Raw genomic sequence first — 16,619 nt, 5'->3', positions numbered from 1 at the left:
AATTAGACTGAAGGAGCTGTAGGTGTGATGGTCACTCCTGGGGGAGCCCTGGGGAGCAGAGGTTATTAGACTTTACTTTCCCCTCCTCCTACAGGAGAGACTAAATCTCAAGGTATCTACGGAACCCGTCTGTTTATTGGTGCTAAGCTCGTCCAGGGAACAGGACTGGCTCCCACAGTGGCCAGTACCAGCCCTGGAGACTGGCCTTGCTCTCTGCTCTCATCTCTGGCAGGCGTGTGCTGTCGACTGAGAAGTTTTCACACTTGAGCAAGGAACATCTATCTGATCACGCACAGCGCTCACCCCATTCCCAGCCCCCACCTCCCAGGGCCTCTGTGCACTGCTCAGAGATGGGGGAGCTTTCTCAGGCAAATTTGGGACTGAATTTAAACCGAAATCTGTGATAAGTGTTCTAGAACAGAAAGACACCTGACTGAAAGTCAAGGCTGTAGGATGAGTCACTCAACAAAATACATGCCTGACTTGAAGGCACTAAAATCTCCATAGGCGGAGGTGGAAGGGGTGGGTAGGGCAGGGACACACACACACACACACACCACAGCCTCTGCCCATCTGGAAGTCTCTTGGAGGACACAGCAACTCTCCTTGAGAGGAACCTGAGGAGGGGACATCTACTGTCCCCTCCTTCCCAGCTTGCGTCAGACCTCGGAGTGAGGCCCACCAGGATTTTCTCTTGTCCCCTGTTATGACATCCTAACAAGTTGTCCTGATGGGCCCTCCCCCCCCCAGTGAAGCTCCTTTCCCTGTTTGTCACCCTCCCCTGGAGACCTGGCTTTCTCCTGAGGACACTGCTTCTCTTGCAGCTTCCTAGAGGCAGCCCCTTCCTCTTCAACCCATTCATTCATTCATTCATTCATTTGTTCATTCATTCAGTGCATGAACCTAAGGCTTCACACAGGCGCAGCAAGTGCTATACCTTTGACCTATTAGCCTCTTTTTATTTTTTCTTTGCACAACAATACTGGGCTTCAAGACTGCTGCCCTGTTTTCTCTGCTTAGCCCAAGCCCTGGATCCTGCCCTTCCTCTTCCAGGCCAACACCCCTTGCTCCTCACCTGCTTCTACTCCGAGGGACTTCTCTCCATTCAGATCGTACAATCTGTTCGTTCTCTCCTAAAGAGAATAAAGTGACTCTAAAGCACCCCCCCCCAAAAAAAAACAGAGGCTGCTCTTCACTTTAGCTTCTTTCCCCATGCCAGCCCCTTTTCTCCTACGTCATCCCACCGTCTTCCCTAAGCCAGTTCCGGCCTCATGGACCCAGCCATCCAGTGGGAACTGCTCTTCTCTGGGTCCAGTGGCTTCCCCAGGCTAGCCTGACCCCAGCAGTCCTAACCATTGCCCCGGCCTGTCTGCCCTGCACCACGCAGCTGAGTGTGATTTCTGTAGGCTGCTGTGTCCACCTGGCCCTGGGATCCCTCCTCGTTCCCACTGGCCTCCCACCCGCTCAGCTGGCTTTCCCTCAGCCCTGGTTCTGAATGCAGGTCTCCACCTTCCGGTGGCCCAAACCCATCCACAGACTTGACATCTGTCTCCCGACACAGCTGAAATGCATCCCTTAAAGACCTTGCCCTTAAAGAGAACTTAGATGCCCATCTGCACCCCACTAGGATTTCTGTCGGTGAACACCACACATTGCTCATGGCCGAGTGAGTTCATGATCTGTCTTCCCCCAACGGCTTCCCCTTGTTTCAGTAAAAGGCAGACTTCCCTTGCCAGAACATTTGGGGTCACCTTTGACCCCCCCTTTTATAACACCCCTCTCTCCATCTTTCTCCTGCCATCCTATGTAAATCATGCACATTTACTCTGGTTCTCCTTATTCCTTCTGTTCTTTAAGAAACTTCTTACTTAGCATTTTTGCCCATGGCCACGCCCCCACGCAGATGTGGCAAGCCAAAGCCTGCTGATTTGTTGAATGGCTGGCTGGGAGTAAGGGGGTGGGAAAACGCGCATTTCTCAATAAATAGACCAAGTACACGCCAGGAAGTCAAGAGGGCAACTCTGGGAAACCGAGGAGCTGGTGAAGCTGGGATCAGGGGGAGGGACGTGTAGCCAATGAGGCTCAGAGATTGGCTGGCTGGTCTACAGCGTGCCTGTGTGTGGAATACAAGACACGGCTATGGATTGCATTCGGGTATTTGGGATCATGGGAACAGTAAATTGCCACGATCCTTCATGAGACAGTGGGTCAGTTCTTCTCGGTGTCCTCCCAGAGTAGTTGGGGTAGAGTGGAGTGACAGAGCACAGTGAGGTCATTTATCATCAACGTGTGTGTGTGTGTGTGTGTGTGTGTGTGTGTGTGCGCGCGCGCGCGCGCGCGCACGCACATACCCTGTGGCCTATCCTGGGCACCTGGGTAGAGGCAGGACCAGAGGCCCCTCGGCCTTCTTAGCTCCCATTCTACCCTGAGGTGCAACATGGAAGGCAAAGCTTGGCACCAGGCAGCTTTGCCAAGGATATCGTCTTTCTCTAAAAGTTCAGCATTTGCTGAGGATAAAACTAGCATGAGGAATTAAAAAAAAAAAAATCACAGTTCAGTTGGGTGGGCACTTGGAAATCCAAGCAGTTCTCCCATGGGTGAGGGTCAGGCTCTGAGTAAGCACCTGGCCTGCACCCACCCAGCCCTGATCCCTGCGGTCACAAGCTTTGGCCATACCCGACGCCAGCCCTGTAGAGTCTACCAGAACAGGCAGGTCCTGAGGAGAACCCTAGGCTGTGAAGCACCCACAAGGGTCTTGTCAGAGCAAAAGTGCAGATGCCAGCTTTCAGTAGCATGGTAAGGACACAACTGTCCTAGGTCATGCATATCCCAGCTCCTAGTCCCCATCCTTCATCTTCAGTACACTAAAAAGATTATGAAACTAAGCTACCCCAGACAAAGATATTTTCTTTTATAGTTGTAAAACCTGCATATGAAAACATGCAGGGGCTGGGGAGACGCCTCAGTTGGTAGAGTGCCTTGCCTCACAAAACACAAAAGACCTGGATTCCAACTATAGAACCCACCTAAAAAGGCAGGGCGTGGTGGTTCATGCTTGTAACCCAGTAAGCCAGGAGGAGGAGAAAGGTAGGTGGTCCCTGGGGTTCTCTGGATGGTCAGACATCCATCCATCCATTCATCCATCCATCCATCCTTCCATCCATCCATCCATCCATCCATTCATCCATTCATCCATCCATCCATNCATCCATACATCTATCCATCCATCCATCCATCCATCCATCCATCCATCCATCCATCCATCCAGCTTGCCTAGGTTGGTTGGTGAGCTCCAGGCCAGCGAGAGACTGTGTCTCAAAAATAGTAAGGTCTTCTTAGGAATGACCCTGAAGTTGACCTCTGGCCTCCACATGCAGGTGTACACACCCACACCCACAAACCCACCCACGCTCCATTTGTATCCATAACACTAAGGGCCGTTTTCTTTGGGAAAAGTCTCTCGTTGCCAAGGTTTAGGCAGCATAAATATGTTCTTAAGTAAGAAGTCACCAAAGTACCAAGTGGAGTAATAAGCAGATTTGAAGATGATTATTGTGTTTGGGGGATGAATCACTACTTGTCTGAACTGTGGGGAGGTCGAAGGTATTTTTAATTTAATGGATTAATCATCGATGTCTAAAGTTCTCGCTCCTTCCCATGAAAGCAATGCAGGGACTTTGCAGGAAGTTATAAATCATGTCAGTTTGGGAGCCTCCTCTCTGGAAGCCTGGGCTATGGGGAAGTTATACTAATAATTTGTGTGGGGTAGTATAGCTTTCTGGAAGGGTTCCTTTATGCAGCTAGGCTAGGCTGCCACAGAAATGGGGGGGGACCCCAGAAGGTGGTGGTAGCCCAGTCTGTGTATGGGGGTCTCTGTTACCAAACAGCTTGAGCACAGTGTGGCTCTCGTGGGACGCAACCTATGCTTGGGTGGGGGAATTTTCTCTGGGCCTCCATTTTTCCATCTGTATAATGAATGTCCTGGAGGTCCTGCGAGTGGCCTCTAGCTTTGATCATTAATTTCTACTAACTATGACTAAATGTGGCTTAAGACAAATCCAAAGTCTCCTCCAAGCCTGCCTGTCCTGTATCCTGTATATCTTCAAAGCAACTTACTGCTAGACTTGGAAGGGACCAAACCAGATCTCCAACAGGACAGCTGCGGAGCTGTACCAAACTCCACCATAGCTGCCCAGGGCCATCTTTCATACCCTCAACTGTGTGTGTAGGGGGATGGTGAAAATGACAGGCTAGTGTGACTACCCATATCCTCTCCTTCCTCAGAAGACTCCTTAGCAAGTCAGAGATTCCTCTGAGAACCACCAGGACCCTCCTAGCCTTCTAGTGTCCTGCACAGGGGTTCCCTTCTTCAGCACTGTCTTGGTTAGGGTTTTACTGCTGTCAGACACCATGACCAAGGCAGCTCTTATAAGGACAACATTTAATTGGGGCTGGCTTATAGGATCAGAGGTTCGGTCCATTATCATCAAGGTGGAAGCATGGCAGCATCCAGGCAGGCATGGTACAGGAGGAGCTGAGAGTTCTACATCTTCATCTGAAGGCTGTTAGGAGAAGGCTAGCTTCCAGGCAGCTCGGATGAGGGTCTTAAAGCCCACTCCCATAGTGACGCACCTCCTCCAACAAGTCCACACCTCCAAATAGTGCCACTCCCTGGGCCAAACATATTCAAACCACTACATCCCACTCCCTGGCCTCCATAGGCTTGTTCAAACATAAGAGTCTATGGGGGCCATACCTAAGCATAGCATAATGCAAAAATACATTCAGTTTAACTTCAAAAGTTCTCATAGTCTACAGCAGTCTCAACAATGTTAAAAAGTCCAAAGTTCAAAGTCTCTTCTGTGATTTATCTAATCACTTAACTGTAACTCTCAAAGCAAGACAGGAAACCAGCCGGGCAAACTCCAAACTCTGCATCTCCGTGTCTGATGTCAAAGTGGTCTTCTGATCTCCAACTCCTTTTTATCTTTGTTGACTGCAACAAACTTTTTTCCCCCCAGGGCTGGTTCTATTCCCTGTTAGCAGCTTTCCTCATCAGGTATCCCATGGCTCTGGCGTCTTTAACATCTCTGGCTCTCCGAGGCAACTTTAACTTCACAGCTTCTTGTTTCAGTGTTTGGGATCCACACCTGATCTTCCGGGCTCTTCCAAGGGCTTAGGTGACTTCTCCAGTTCTGCCCTCTGTAGTACTCTAGGCTCTGGTTAACTCCACTCCACTGCTGCAACAGTTCTTGGTGATCATCCAGGCATCTCAAATACTTTGGGGTCTTCTGCTGCAACTAGGCTTCACCAATAGGCTCTCATAGGCTCTCTTCATGGTGCCAAACCTCTACTTCTTTGCATGACCCCTTCGGGCTTGGCCATCAACTGCAACTGAGGCTATACCTTCACCAATGGCCTTCCATGGCCTCTCACTGTGTCAAGCCTCAGCTACTCTTCATGATTCCTTCATGTCTTCAAAACCAGTACCACCTGGGTGACTCTTACACATCAAGTGCAGCTGCAGCATGAGGTACAACCTTGGCTATCTCTGGAACACAGCTTCTTTATGATCTCAGAAAACACTTCCCAGGAGGTATCACCTGGTCTCCTTAATCACTGATAGTTTCTTAGCTCCAGCTAACCAGCATCAATGGTCCCAGTAGTTCCATATATTCTTGACTCTAAAGCCAGAGCCACATGGCTGAAGCTGCTGAGTTCTCTGCTTGCTGGGTCCGGAACATGGCCCCCCTTTATTCTATTACCAGCTTTCTGTTTTCAACTCCCTCACTGTCTAAGCTTGGCTGTCCTGGAATTTGCTTTGTAGATTGACCTTGAACTCAGAGGTCTGCATGGCTCTGTCTCCTGAATGCTGGGATTAAAGGCCTGTATTACCACACCTGGACTTAAGCTTTTCTTCACCTAGAACATGCTCTGTCCCAGGCTGGCCTTGACCTCAGAGATGTGCTTGGTATTGTCTCCTGAGATTAGTTTTTTTTTTTTTTTTGGTTTTTGAGACAGGGTTTCTCTGTGTAGCCCTGGCTGTCCTGGAACTCACTTTGTAGACCAGGCTGGCCTTGAACTCAGAAATCCGCCTGCCTCTGCCTTCCGAGTGCTGGGATTAAAGGCCTGCGCCACCACGCCCGGCGTCTCCTGAGATTAGAGGAGTGTACCACCAAGCCTGAGCCTAATCTTTTCATGACCACTGTTCCTCAAGATCCAGATCAAAAGATCTCTGGCTTTCATATCTGAATTGTAGTTCACTCCAGTTTAAACGTCCAAGTGAAACAATAACCAAGTAATAATAACACCCAATATAATATAACTGTTCCTTGTTCAATAACAAACACATAAACCATAAGCTTAGCTGGGTGGGATCTTGTCACAAAGTCACCACCCCCTTAACCTGTTTATCTCTTTGGACATAGGATTCAGCTCCATTTCACTTCCTGATGTCCCTTTATTATTTGAACCATACATTCTATGTTTTTCCTTTCTAAGCTTGCTACACTTGTTCAAAATGCTCTCCATGAGACTTAACCAGAGAACAGTCTTTGTTGGGCCTTTTTGAGGCTTCCCTTGTCAATGCGGTTAATATAAATCTCTTTTCTTTAGCCTCAGGTAGGCTCTTCAAACAAGGGCAAAAAGCAGCCACAGTCTTCACCAAAATATAACAGGAACAGACTCTCAGCCACATATTAAAATTCTTCTCTGAAACCTCTAGAGCCAGGCTTCCACAGTTCAAATCACCCTTAGCAACCAAGTCTTCTATAGTCCTACTAGGATAGTCCATTAAGCCCCTTAAAAGCATTCCACTGCTTCCAAATCTAAAGTCTCCAAATCCACATTCTTCTAAACAAAAGCATATTTAGGTCTATCACAGCAATACCCCAGTCCCTGGTACCAACTTCTGTCTTGGTTAGGGTTTTACTGCTGTGAATAGACATTATGACCAAGGTAACTCTTATAAAGGACAACATTGAACTGGGGCTGGCTTACAGGTTCAGAGGTTCATCGATTATCATCAAGGTGGGAGCATGGCAGCTGTGGGGCTGGAGGTGCTGAGAGTTCTACATCTTCATCCAAAGGAAGCCCCAGGAGAAGACTGGCTTCTAGGCAGCTAGGATGAGGATCTTAAAGCCCATGCCCACTGTGACACACCTACTCCAACAAGACCACACCTCCTCCAGATAGTGCCATTCCCTGGGCCAAACATATTCAAACCACCACAAACGCCAAGCCATAGCCCACAAAGATCTTTGTCCTCTACTTGTAGAAGATTCCTTTAGTGACCCAGTCTTCCTTTCTGGAAACTATGCAACATTAGGAGTCACTGAGCCCTCTGGGGAGCTGGGTGACACCTAGCTATGTGTACTAGGCTTGGAGACACAGGATGCAGGGCTCCTGCCCTCTGTTTCCTCAGGCTGTGTAGTCCAGAGACCCACAACTGCCTACTCTATACCCTACATACAGATTCTTGAAGCATATATATCATAGCATCCTAGTAGTCATTGGCCCAGGGTATTCTCAAGTCTGTTTGTAGCTACCAACTGTGTGGGTGTATGTGACATAAGGGCAAGTCACCCCAGTTCTCAGAGTCCCAGTGTCCTTGTCTTGTAAGATAGGAATGGTACACAGTAGATATTCAGTAAATGTTCCCACTTTAATTATAGCTTTTAGCCCATCCTGTCTTCCTGTCTTTCCATATAGATTCAACTTGGTCCCTTCCAAGTCTGATGTAACTTTAACCTTCGTAGTATTTTGAAAACGTCCTGCCTTTTTCTGGGGTCAGCAGGCCATTACCTTGAATCCCTTGGGGACAATGATAGGGTCTACTTTAGCACAGGTGATCCCATGAGGGTGTTGAGTGCCACACCAACTGCCTCCGGGAGTGCCAGGAGGCTATAACACCCTACAGGACCAGCCCAGGAGTCATCCAGCAGGCCATACAATGAATTAGGAAGTGACGCAGGAAGCGCCCAGCTCCCAGCATATTCTCCAGCCGGTGTCAATGGCCCTCCCTTTGGCTAGGAGAGGACTCTCCAATCTCAACAATTAGGGCGTGGTTCTGTGGACCATCAGGGTAAAGGGAGCAAGCTGAAGATGCCCTGCCTCCCCAGATGCTGCTCACCCTGAATCCTTGACGTGAGTGAAGGTGAATCTCAGGATGTCATCATTCTTGAGACCTCATTCGCTCTCTGCTGGGGGATGTCCCAGACACCTGCTGTCACCGAGGACTTGGGGTCAGGGTTGAAAACACCTCACTCTTCCCTGATGCCCCAGTGCCTGCTCCAGGCCCGCAGGGCAAGAGCTGGGCTTCGTGGGAAGGAGGCTAATTGCCCTGATGGTCCAGGGTGGGGAAATGGGGCTTGTTTTGATGGTGGGTGGAGCCAGGCTGAGATGGCCAGCAGTGTGTCCTAGAGTTAGGCTCTAACTCCAGAACGGTCGCGGTCAGTTATGTGGCCCCAGGCAAGTGGCAGGCTGTCCGCTTGAGAGTCTATGCACAGAGCTCATTTCAGGTCCATATATACATATATCAGGCTCATAGACTTGGAAAACTGCTCAGTGGGGGTGGGGGTGGGGGTGGGGGTGGGGGTAGTGAGGAGGGGTTAATTATTCCCAGCTTTTGAGATGGCTTGCAACACCTGAGTGAGTTTGAAGGATTCTTCCAAACCTGCCAGTCTTCACTGACAGCCTGAGAGGAGGAGGCTCAAGGGGCCCTGTGGGAGAAGGGCTGCTGAAATGAATAGTACCTCTTAGATGCACAGCGACATGGTGTCACGTCACCTGTAAGAGCACTGGTGGCTTGGACTCAGGTTCTGCAATCCCTAGATCCAGAGATCAAGGGATCATGCTGCCTGTAGGCCACGAAGGCTCCACACTTCACAGTGGCCACTGGGGCCTCAGAGAAGCCCAGGGTAACTTGGCTGCGTGACTCATCCCCAAGCCCCCTCCCTCAGCACTTGGATGCATTTCACCCGAGGAAGCCTTGGGTAAACTAGACCCAGTACTTTCTAAGCCTTTCCCTTCATCACAGCAGATGGGCTACGTATGCCTTTAACAAGACAAAATGCAAGAGAGCATGAGGTTTGCTCGGAGCGGCGTGGAGGGTGCTTGGAGGGGACAACATGCATGGAGCCATTTACTAACCATTCACCTGCAGGACGTGGGTCTGGACCAGCTGCTCATGGCCCAAGGCATGGCAGGTGTAGTTGCCCATGTGGACTGTGGTCACCTTGGTGATGTACAGGGAACCATCCTCGCCAAAGTCCTGTGGGGCAAAAGAACTGTGATGAGATTTGCTTCTCTGTGGAGCAGACTGGACGGCCAGTGAGTTAGTTTTCCAGGAAAGACACCCCCCTCCTTGGCACCTCCTCCTTTGTGTATGGCTGTGACCTCGTCCACCTCCAACTCCCTTTAGGTCCTGGAGACGCTGGTTTCTTTCACAGGAATCTCGCTCAACTGGTACAAGGCTTGATTCTGGAGGGAGGGCCTTGTTGAGAGCAAGGACTGACAAACCTTCTTAAAGGGCTAGGTAGGAACTATGTCAGCCTCCCGAGTCTTCTGGCTTCTGTCAACTCCTTGGCTCTGTCATGATAGCATGATAATAGCCGAGAAGATATGCATATGAATGAGTGTGGCATGTTTGGTGGCATCTACGGACTCCAGTTTGCTTAACCAGGGTTCAATTCCATCCAGATCCCAAGTGCATATTGGGTAGCTTTTGGGGTCAGAGTCATCCAAGGGAAGAGAGACTGATAGGAACACCGAACAAATCAAACCAAAATAAGGCAGGGTGAGAGAGCAAGGCAGGATGAGACAGAGAGAGAGAGAGAGAGAGAGAGAGAGAGAGAGAGAGAGAGAGAGCGAGCGAGCCATTCCCATGGTTTCCACAGAAGTGATCCAGAGTCTCAGAGAGGTATGAGGAGGAGTTCAAGGCCATCCTCAGCTACATAGCACATGCAAGGCCAGTCTGGGATATAAGAACTCATATTTCAAAGGAGAGAGAGAGAGAGAGAAAAAGATGCTTTTGGGCTAACTTAGCTCAATGAGGGATGAGGGAAAGGCACAAAATAGTGACAGGAAGGTTGATAGTGAACACGGCTCTTGCTTTCCAAATTAGTAAAACAATGGCTCACCTTGCTCTCATCTTGGAGGCTTCTGGAACCCTGCGCCCTGACTGTGAAACATCACTTTACTTAAAAGAACCCATTCCTACCGTTCCGTAGCTGCCTCGGCCATAAAGAACAGAGCAGATAGCTGACTTATCCTGTGTCATGGCAGCCCTAAGGGCTCACACCCGAGTTGCTGATGAAGAACTAAAGGCTGATCAATACTGAGATGACAGATTTCTGTCTGTTTCCTGAATCAGAATATAAGTGTATTGCTGGGAGGCTGGGTGCAGCCCCTTCTGTGTGTGTGTGTGTGTGTGTGTGTGTGTGTGTGTGTGTGTGTAGCTCATCCTATCCCTCGGGGGCAGGAGTGTGGAGGGAAACTCAGTGCTCCACATGGTCAGATGCAGGCAGACTCCACCCTAAGGTGCAGAGCCAGAGCTGCTTGCTGGGTCTAGTGCAGGGTCATTTGAGGTTTTCTTGATCCACCTCATCAGAGTCTTGTTACCTCAGGCTTCAGAGGCCCCTTCTTATGGTCCCTACTTTGTCAAGGTTGCTAGTCACCTGTGTCACAGTATTTTAGAAGGCATCTAGGAGAGGTGGCTGTCTAAAGTCAAACTCCCAGGGATCACCTGAGAGTGGTACCCCCATTAACGTCAGCACACAGAATTCAAGAGGTTACTTGAGTCAGGATCTGATATGTGGCTAGCTCCCCACCACCCCCGACTGCCGGTTGTCATTCTGCCACCCCCTTTGTTGCGACCAAATCCCATGGTTTTGACTTCTATATCTAGAGATATAGCCAACTGTTCTAGATCTAGAGATAATTAGCAGGAGAAAATAGTCAGGAAAAAGTGCTGCCTGTCCAGACTTGGTTCTTGTCAACATTCCCTGAGGTAGCCTCTATGGCATGCCACACCACATACATTATGTAGAGTTGGTTCAGGGGCGGGTACGTATAGGTATGCAAATGCTGCCCCGTTTAATACAAAGGACTTGAACATTTCATATTTATATCACCTAGTTTTCTGGGAAAACGCCCAAACATAAAGCCCAGTCCCGTTGGGTAGTCTGTAGGATCTATTTGAAAACATCTGCTCTCTCTTACAGCCTCTATCATGACACCCTGCACCCAGCCACCATGGTCTCATCTGTGGAGCAGAGACCCCTCTACCTGTCTTCCCTGCAGTGTGCTCACCCGCATGGCTTCCCACAGAACAGGTTTTTTCAAGCAAACGCCAGAGGGTGCACATCCTCACCTGGCCTGGGGGACAGTAACAATGCTGCTTCAGCCCTCCCATCACTTCCTACTCTGCCCTTGCCTTAGCGTGCTTTCCCATCCTTTACAGGATGTCTGGAACCTTCCACTTGCAGTTCTTGTCCNCCCCCCCCCCCCAAGGCTGTCACTTATCTCCATCTCCCAAAAAAACCGCTCACCTCTCTCCCAACAGCCATTCCAACCCCTTCTTCTCCTCTCTGCATCACAATGCCTTGTTTTTGTGTTTGCCACCTGTGAAACCCACTCAACTTAAGCTGCACAAGGAGGAGGGGATGCTTAGACTCTGTGGTCCCTGCTGCGTCCCCAGAGCTGAAGCCAGCAGTTCACATTCTGTGGTGTTTATACCAGTCACATTCTGGCTTTCTGGGATGGAAGTCTGGGTGTCCCACTCCTGAGTAAGTGTTGATTAGCTGTGCAAGGTCAAAAAAACGTGGGATTGGTTGCAACAAAGGGGGTGGCAGAATGACAACTGGATTGGTCCTAAGTATTTGTGCATGTGTACATTTGTGTACGTGCAGGTACATATAGAGGCAAGAGGTCCACACAGGGTGGCAGCTAAGGATCTCTGCCTTGGCTTGCAGCTTGCTGATGTGGCTGTGCTAGCTGGCCAGGGAACCCCAGGATCCTTCTGCCTCTGCCTTCCCAGCGCTGGGATGACAAACATGCACTCCCCATGTGGCTTCACCCATGGGCTCCAGGGGTTGAATTAAGGTCCTCATCAACCTTAGACATTTTACTGACTGAGCCATCCTCCTGTGTAATCCTGTTCCCACGTCCTGCCTAACTCTTCTCTGTGGTGTAGCCCTCCCGAGGGACTCAGTTTTTCTAATTCCTCCAGGTCAGGGCTAATCCTTCAAGGATATAGGTGGGAGGTTTGTCTCAGGGCAGCAGCGGAGAGAAATCCCTGCGCAGAACCTCAGACTGTTGACTGTGCACCTCTGGAAGAGTCTTTAGCCTCTGCCTGCTTCTCTTGCCTCTCAAGAACAAGTCCTTGTTTCCTGTAAAAGGAGCATGTCCCTGGCGTAGTGGGCCAGTGGGAGGAACGGTACCAGCCCAGAGGGGACCAGAGAGCTGGCCAGATGCTTCACAGCTCTTTTGTTAAGTACAGAGCACATCTCTGCCTGTGGCGTCAGTTCAGGGAGAGCCCGCCTCTGTAATAAATAAAATAATCTCTCTAGGCTAAAACAATAGACATCATATAATTACAGAACGGAATGCATATTGTTTTCTGGATATGAATACTGGCTGCAGAAATCAAATTACCTCATTGGATGTGAGAGAATTACTTTAAACATTGATTTATAAGAAGCTACATGAAGCTAAGCCTGCAATCTTTCCTCTTCTGAGTGCTTCCTGAGATGTGTCTGAATACTGCTATCAATGCTTGATTGCATCTCTGTAATTGTTTTTTTATGGATAGCTTTTTTCCTCTGATACATAGAAATGTATTAGCAAAATCAAAGTTCCTTCCAGAAATAAACAGATGCCAGATTAGACCATTCTTTGTATGGGTGCACATCCATTTTTGGGGGAAGAGACAATTTTACTTAAAGACATGATGTTTGTCTATTAAAAAGCGATTTTCTAAGTATTTGCCCTTATTAGAGAAAGTAATTAGATGAGACTTCAGTATTAAGCAGTAGTTAAACAGAGAGGAGGTGGGGGATGCTTCCATAGTGACACAATAGAGTCAGGAATAAGAGATGCCACAATGAGTCACCAAGGCTGAGTATTTGGTGACTCAGCGCTAAACTCGAGGACTCCAGGGTGACACTAAAGTTCAGCTTAACCATACTGTCAAAGTTACAAGCTGAAGCTCAGCTTGGGGACATTTATTCAGAACTTTCCAACCCTGCTCTTCCAAGATGCGTCACTGAGGGGGCGGGAGAGATGGCTCAGTGGTTAAAAGCACCGGCGGCTCTTCCAGAGGATCCAGGTTCAAGACTCACATGACAGCTCACCACCATCTCTAACTCCAGCTCCAGGAGATCTGACACTCTCTTTCTGGCCTCCTGGGTATCAGACATTCACACAGTGCACACATATACATAAAGACAAAACACTAATAAACAAACCCAAAGAGCCACCCCTGACTGTCTTTGGGGAAGAGGGTATAAGCAGGGGTCTCTGATTCCACACTGGCTTGATTCTAGCTCCTAAAACATCACTCATCCTGGTATCTTGCTAGTCAGTATGTTCCCCACAGTGAGTGACATGTGGTAGCCCGGTGGTAGCCAATACTCAGAGACATAAGAATCACATGTTTAGTATCCAGACCAAATGGAGTTCCCATGCATGCATGCATTGGTATAAACATACAGCATCCCTACAAACACATGTTTTGAACATGAGAAAGCCCTGAGCTTGATCCCTAGCACCACACGAACAGGGCATAGTATTGTATATCTATAATCCTGGCATGGCATTGGGATTATAGACAGGATCAAAAGTTCAAGTTCAAGGGGTGGGTTCATGCATCAGTAGTTCAAGGCGCTTAACCACACCTGATGAGCTGAGTTGGATCCCTGGGGCCTATATGGTAGAAGGACAGAATCAACTCCTGCAAGTTATCCTTTGTCCTACACACACACACACACACACACACACACACACACACACACACACACATTCGCCCCAACCAACCTACCAGTTCTCTATAGCTGCCCACTTACGTTGGGGTGTCTATGTTGTCTTATTTCTCCAAGCTCTCCAAGAGTAGAGCTGACGCTCTGCAGAGACCTGCCAAACCTGTCCTCTTGCTCAAGATCTGTATGAAGGATATTGGCAGCAACATTCTGGGTGGCCACTGAGGACTGAAGAGGGTAACTATGCAGTTGTAGGCACCCCATGCTCCCAGGCTAGGGCTGTCCTGCCCACTTCAGGTTCAAGACCAGGGAAGGGGAGCAGAGGGATGTAAGAAGGCACCCCCTTCTGGAAGGAAAGCTCCCAGCTTCTTCAAGACCTCCGGGTACGTGTGGTCACCGGATGGCTTGAGTGACTACTCGCCCCATGACTGTGAGCTCAAAGAAGGTAGGTGTCTCATATTTCTCCATCACCGTGGTGTCCTTGGTGAGCCGAGTGTTTCATGCCACATAATGAACTCTGGTATGACAGCTGACTAGAGGGAAGCATGTACCTTAGGATGCTGTTCCTAATGGTGTATGCCTGAAAGGAAGGGCATCAAGATTTACTGCCACTCAAAGAAACTGCTAACTCTTGCCCTCCTCTGTAGAAAGATGGTGCCTAAGTCCCTAGAGCATTCTTAGGAGTCTTTGTTTATGTGTGATCTTCAGGCCAAGTGGGGCCTATCTTCCTTCCTGAGGAGTTGCAGGCTAAACAAAGGTCATCTACAGGGCAGGTTATGATGAGGCTCCAGAAAGATCTCTGGACACCAAGGGCTGGCTACACTAGTGTATACTGATGACAGAAAACAGCTCATCTGGGGCTTCACTGGATGGCCTTCCTCAGGAAGCATCTTGCTTGAAACTCTCTGGATTCTCCTGATGACTTCTCCTGACAGATTTGCTCCTGTATTTTCCCCGCTGGAAACTGTCACATGGGAGGCTTCCAGCTTCCAGCTTCCAGTGGGTTCCGTGAATCCTTCTAGCAAATCACTGACCCTGAGTTTGGTTTAGGAACCCCAGAGTTAGGACTGGTTTTAGGAGTATATGTGCATGTGTGTCTGTGCCACCTTAACTTGGTATAAAACTCACACAGGAGGTTCTGGAAAGCCATATACAGGGGACACATGTGAACATCTGGGTATATACATGTGCTTAGGCCCCCACCACTGGAGGCTCCTCAGGGATGTTGTTCTGAGCTTGCTTATTCTCAGAGAACAGACTGCACTCCTCTGGTTGGAGTGTCATGAGGTATAACTGGAAGTTGTTGGGTCCTATGACCAGGTACCTGAGCCCCAAGTGGGACTTTGGGTCCATGGCTAATTGTCAGAGTGTATAAGGGATGTGAAGGGACTTGGGTAGCATGATGTGTGTGACAGCATCAATTGAAGTCCCAGACTCACTTGAATCAATTGTTTTTCATTTGCAAGGTATTCCTCCTCCAAGTGCACTTGGGTCACAAGTTCCCAGGTTGAGAAGGCTTAATGGGGTAATAGCCCCTGACTCCAGCCTGTTCCATGATAGCCAACTACTGTCATTAGAACATTCCAAGATGACTTTTTTTTTAATTACATTTTTTTATAGGGACGAAGAGATTTTTGATCAGGATATTCCCCCCTTGTCCTGGTACTAAAAACTCTTACACACTGTTGGAAGGGGTTATAAACCAGTACACCTATTTGGAAAAAGAGTTAGTAATAATATCTTTGCAAACTGAAACTTTCAGAGAGTGGGTCTCACTAAGTTGGCAAATGCTCGCCTAGCATGCATGAAGCCCTGGATTTGACCCCTTCCATTTTGCAAACCAAGGGTAGTGGTACATGCTGGTCATCCCAGTAATCAGGAGACAGAAGGAAGCAGGAAGGTCAGATGTTCAAGGGTAGCTTTAGCTACCTGAGCTATAGGATAGCCTATTTTACAACAACCAACCAACCAACCAACCAAACAACAAGCAAACAGACCCAAACCAAACATGTGCTTCTCCCAGAAAGTTCCCTTACAGACTTGGGCAGATATGAGAGCTGTGTATCTGGAGGAGGACTGAAGCAGCAGCGGTGGACAAAGTCAACACCAAGTAGCAAAGAGACGACACTGAAGGTAGGACACAGGGTAGGACACAGGGCCAGGCAGGCAGTCCTGGGGCTGCGGGCTCTGGAGAGCATCCTTTGGATGCGGGGGCTGCCGGCTGGGCTCCAACCTGCAGGGGCCAAGGGGGACACTGGGCAGCCTCCTCCACTGGCTGGGCAGTGAGTCTGTGGGGAGTCCATGGGCTCTGCATGGTGGGTCTAGTCAGGGACTGAAGGCAGCACCGAGAGAGGAACAGGTGAACTGGAGGACCGTACCCAGGGACCCAACGTCACAAGGAGGCACTCAGGACAGTTGACCCACATGTCCACAAGTTGGCACGCCACAGACCTGGTACCCCGCCTCCACGACTGCCCTTTTTTCTTTTCTTTTTTATACAAGGTCTCACCTGGCACAGGCTGGCTTCTGACTTGCAAACAGAAGACTTTCTTTTTCTTTCTTTCTTTCTTTCTTTCTTTCTTTCTTTCTTTCTTTCTTTCTTTCTTTCTTTCTTTCTTTCTTTCTTCCTTCCTTCCTTCCTTC

General features: G+C 49.0%; 1 protein-coding gene across 1 annotated transcript in view; it reads right to left on the bottom strand.

Annotated features, from left to right (window-relative positions):
- Fstl4 (follistatin like 4) overlaps positions 1 to 16,619 on the bottom strand; it is a 424,479-nt gene that overhangs the window by 28,349 nt on the left and 379,511 nt on the right. Inside the window, exon 8 of the mRNA XM_021213419.2 lies at positions 9,151 to 9,271. Coding sequence (XP_021069078.1) covers positions 9,151 to 9,271 — 121 coding nt within the window. The remainder of the gene's footprint in view (positions 1 to 9,150; positions 9,272 to 16,619) is intronic.

The sequence above is a fragment of the Mus pahari genome, chromosome 14 (assembly GCF_900095145.1).
Source record: "Mus pahari chromosome 14, PAHARI_EIJ_v1.1, whole genome shotgun sequence".
Taxonomy (NCBI): Eukaryota; Metazoa; Chordata; class Mammalia; order Rodentia; family Muridae; genus Mus; species Mus pahari.
This window is presented reverse-complemented; position numbering and strand designations above follow the sequence as displayed.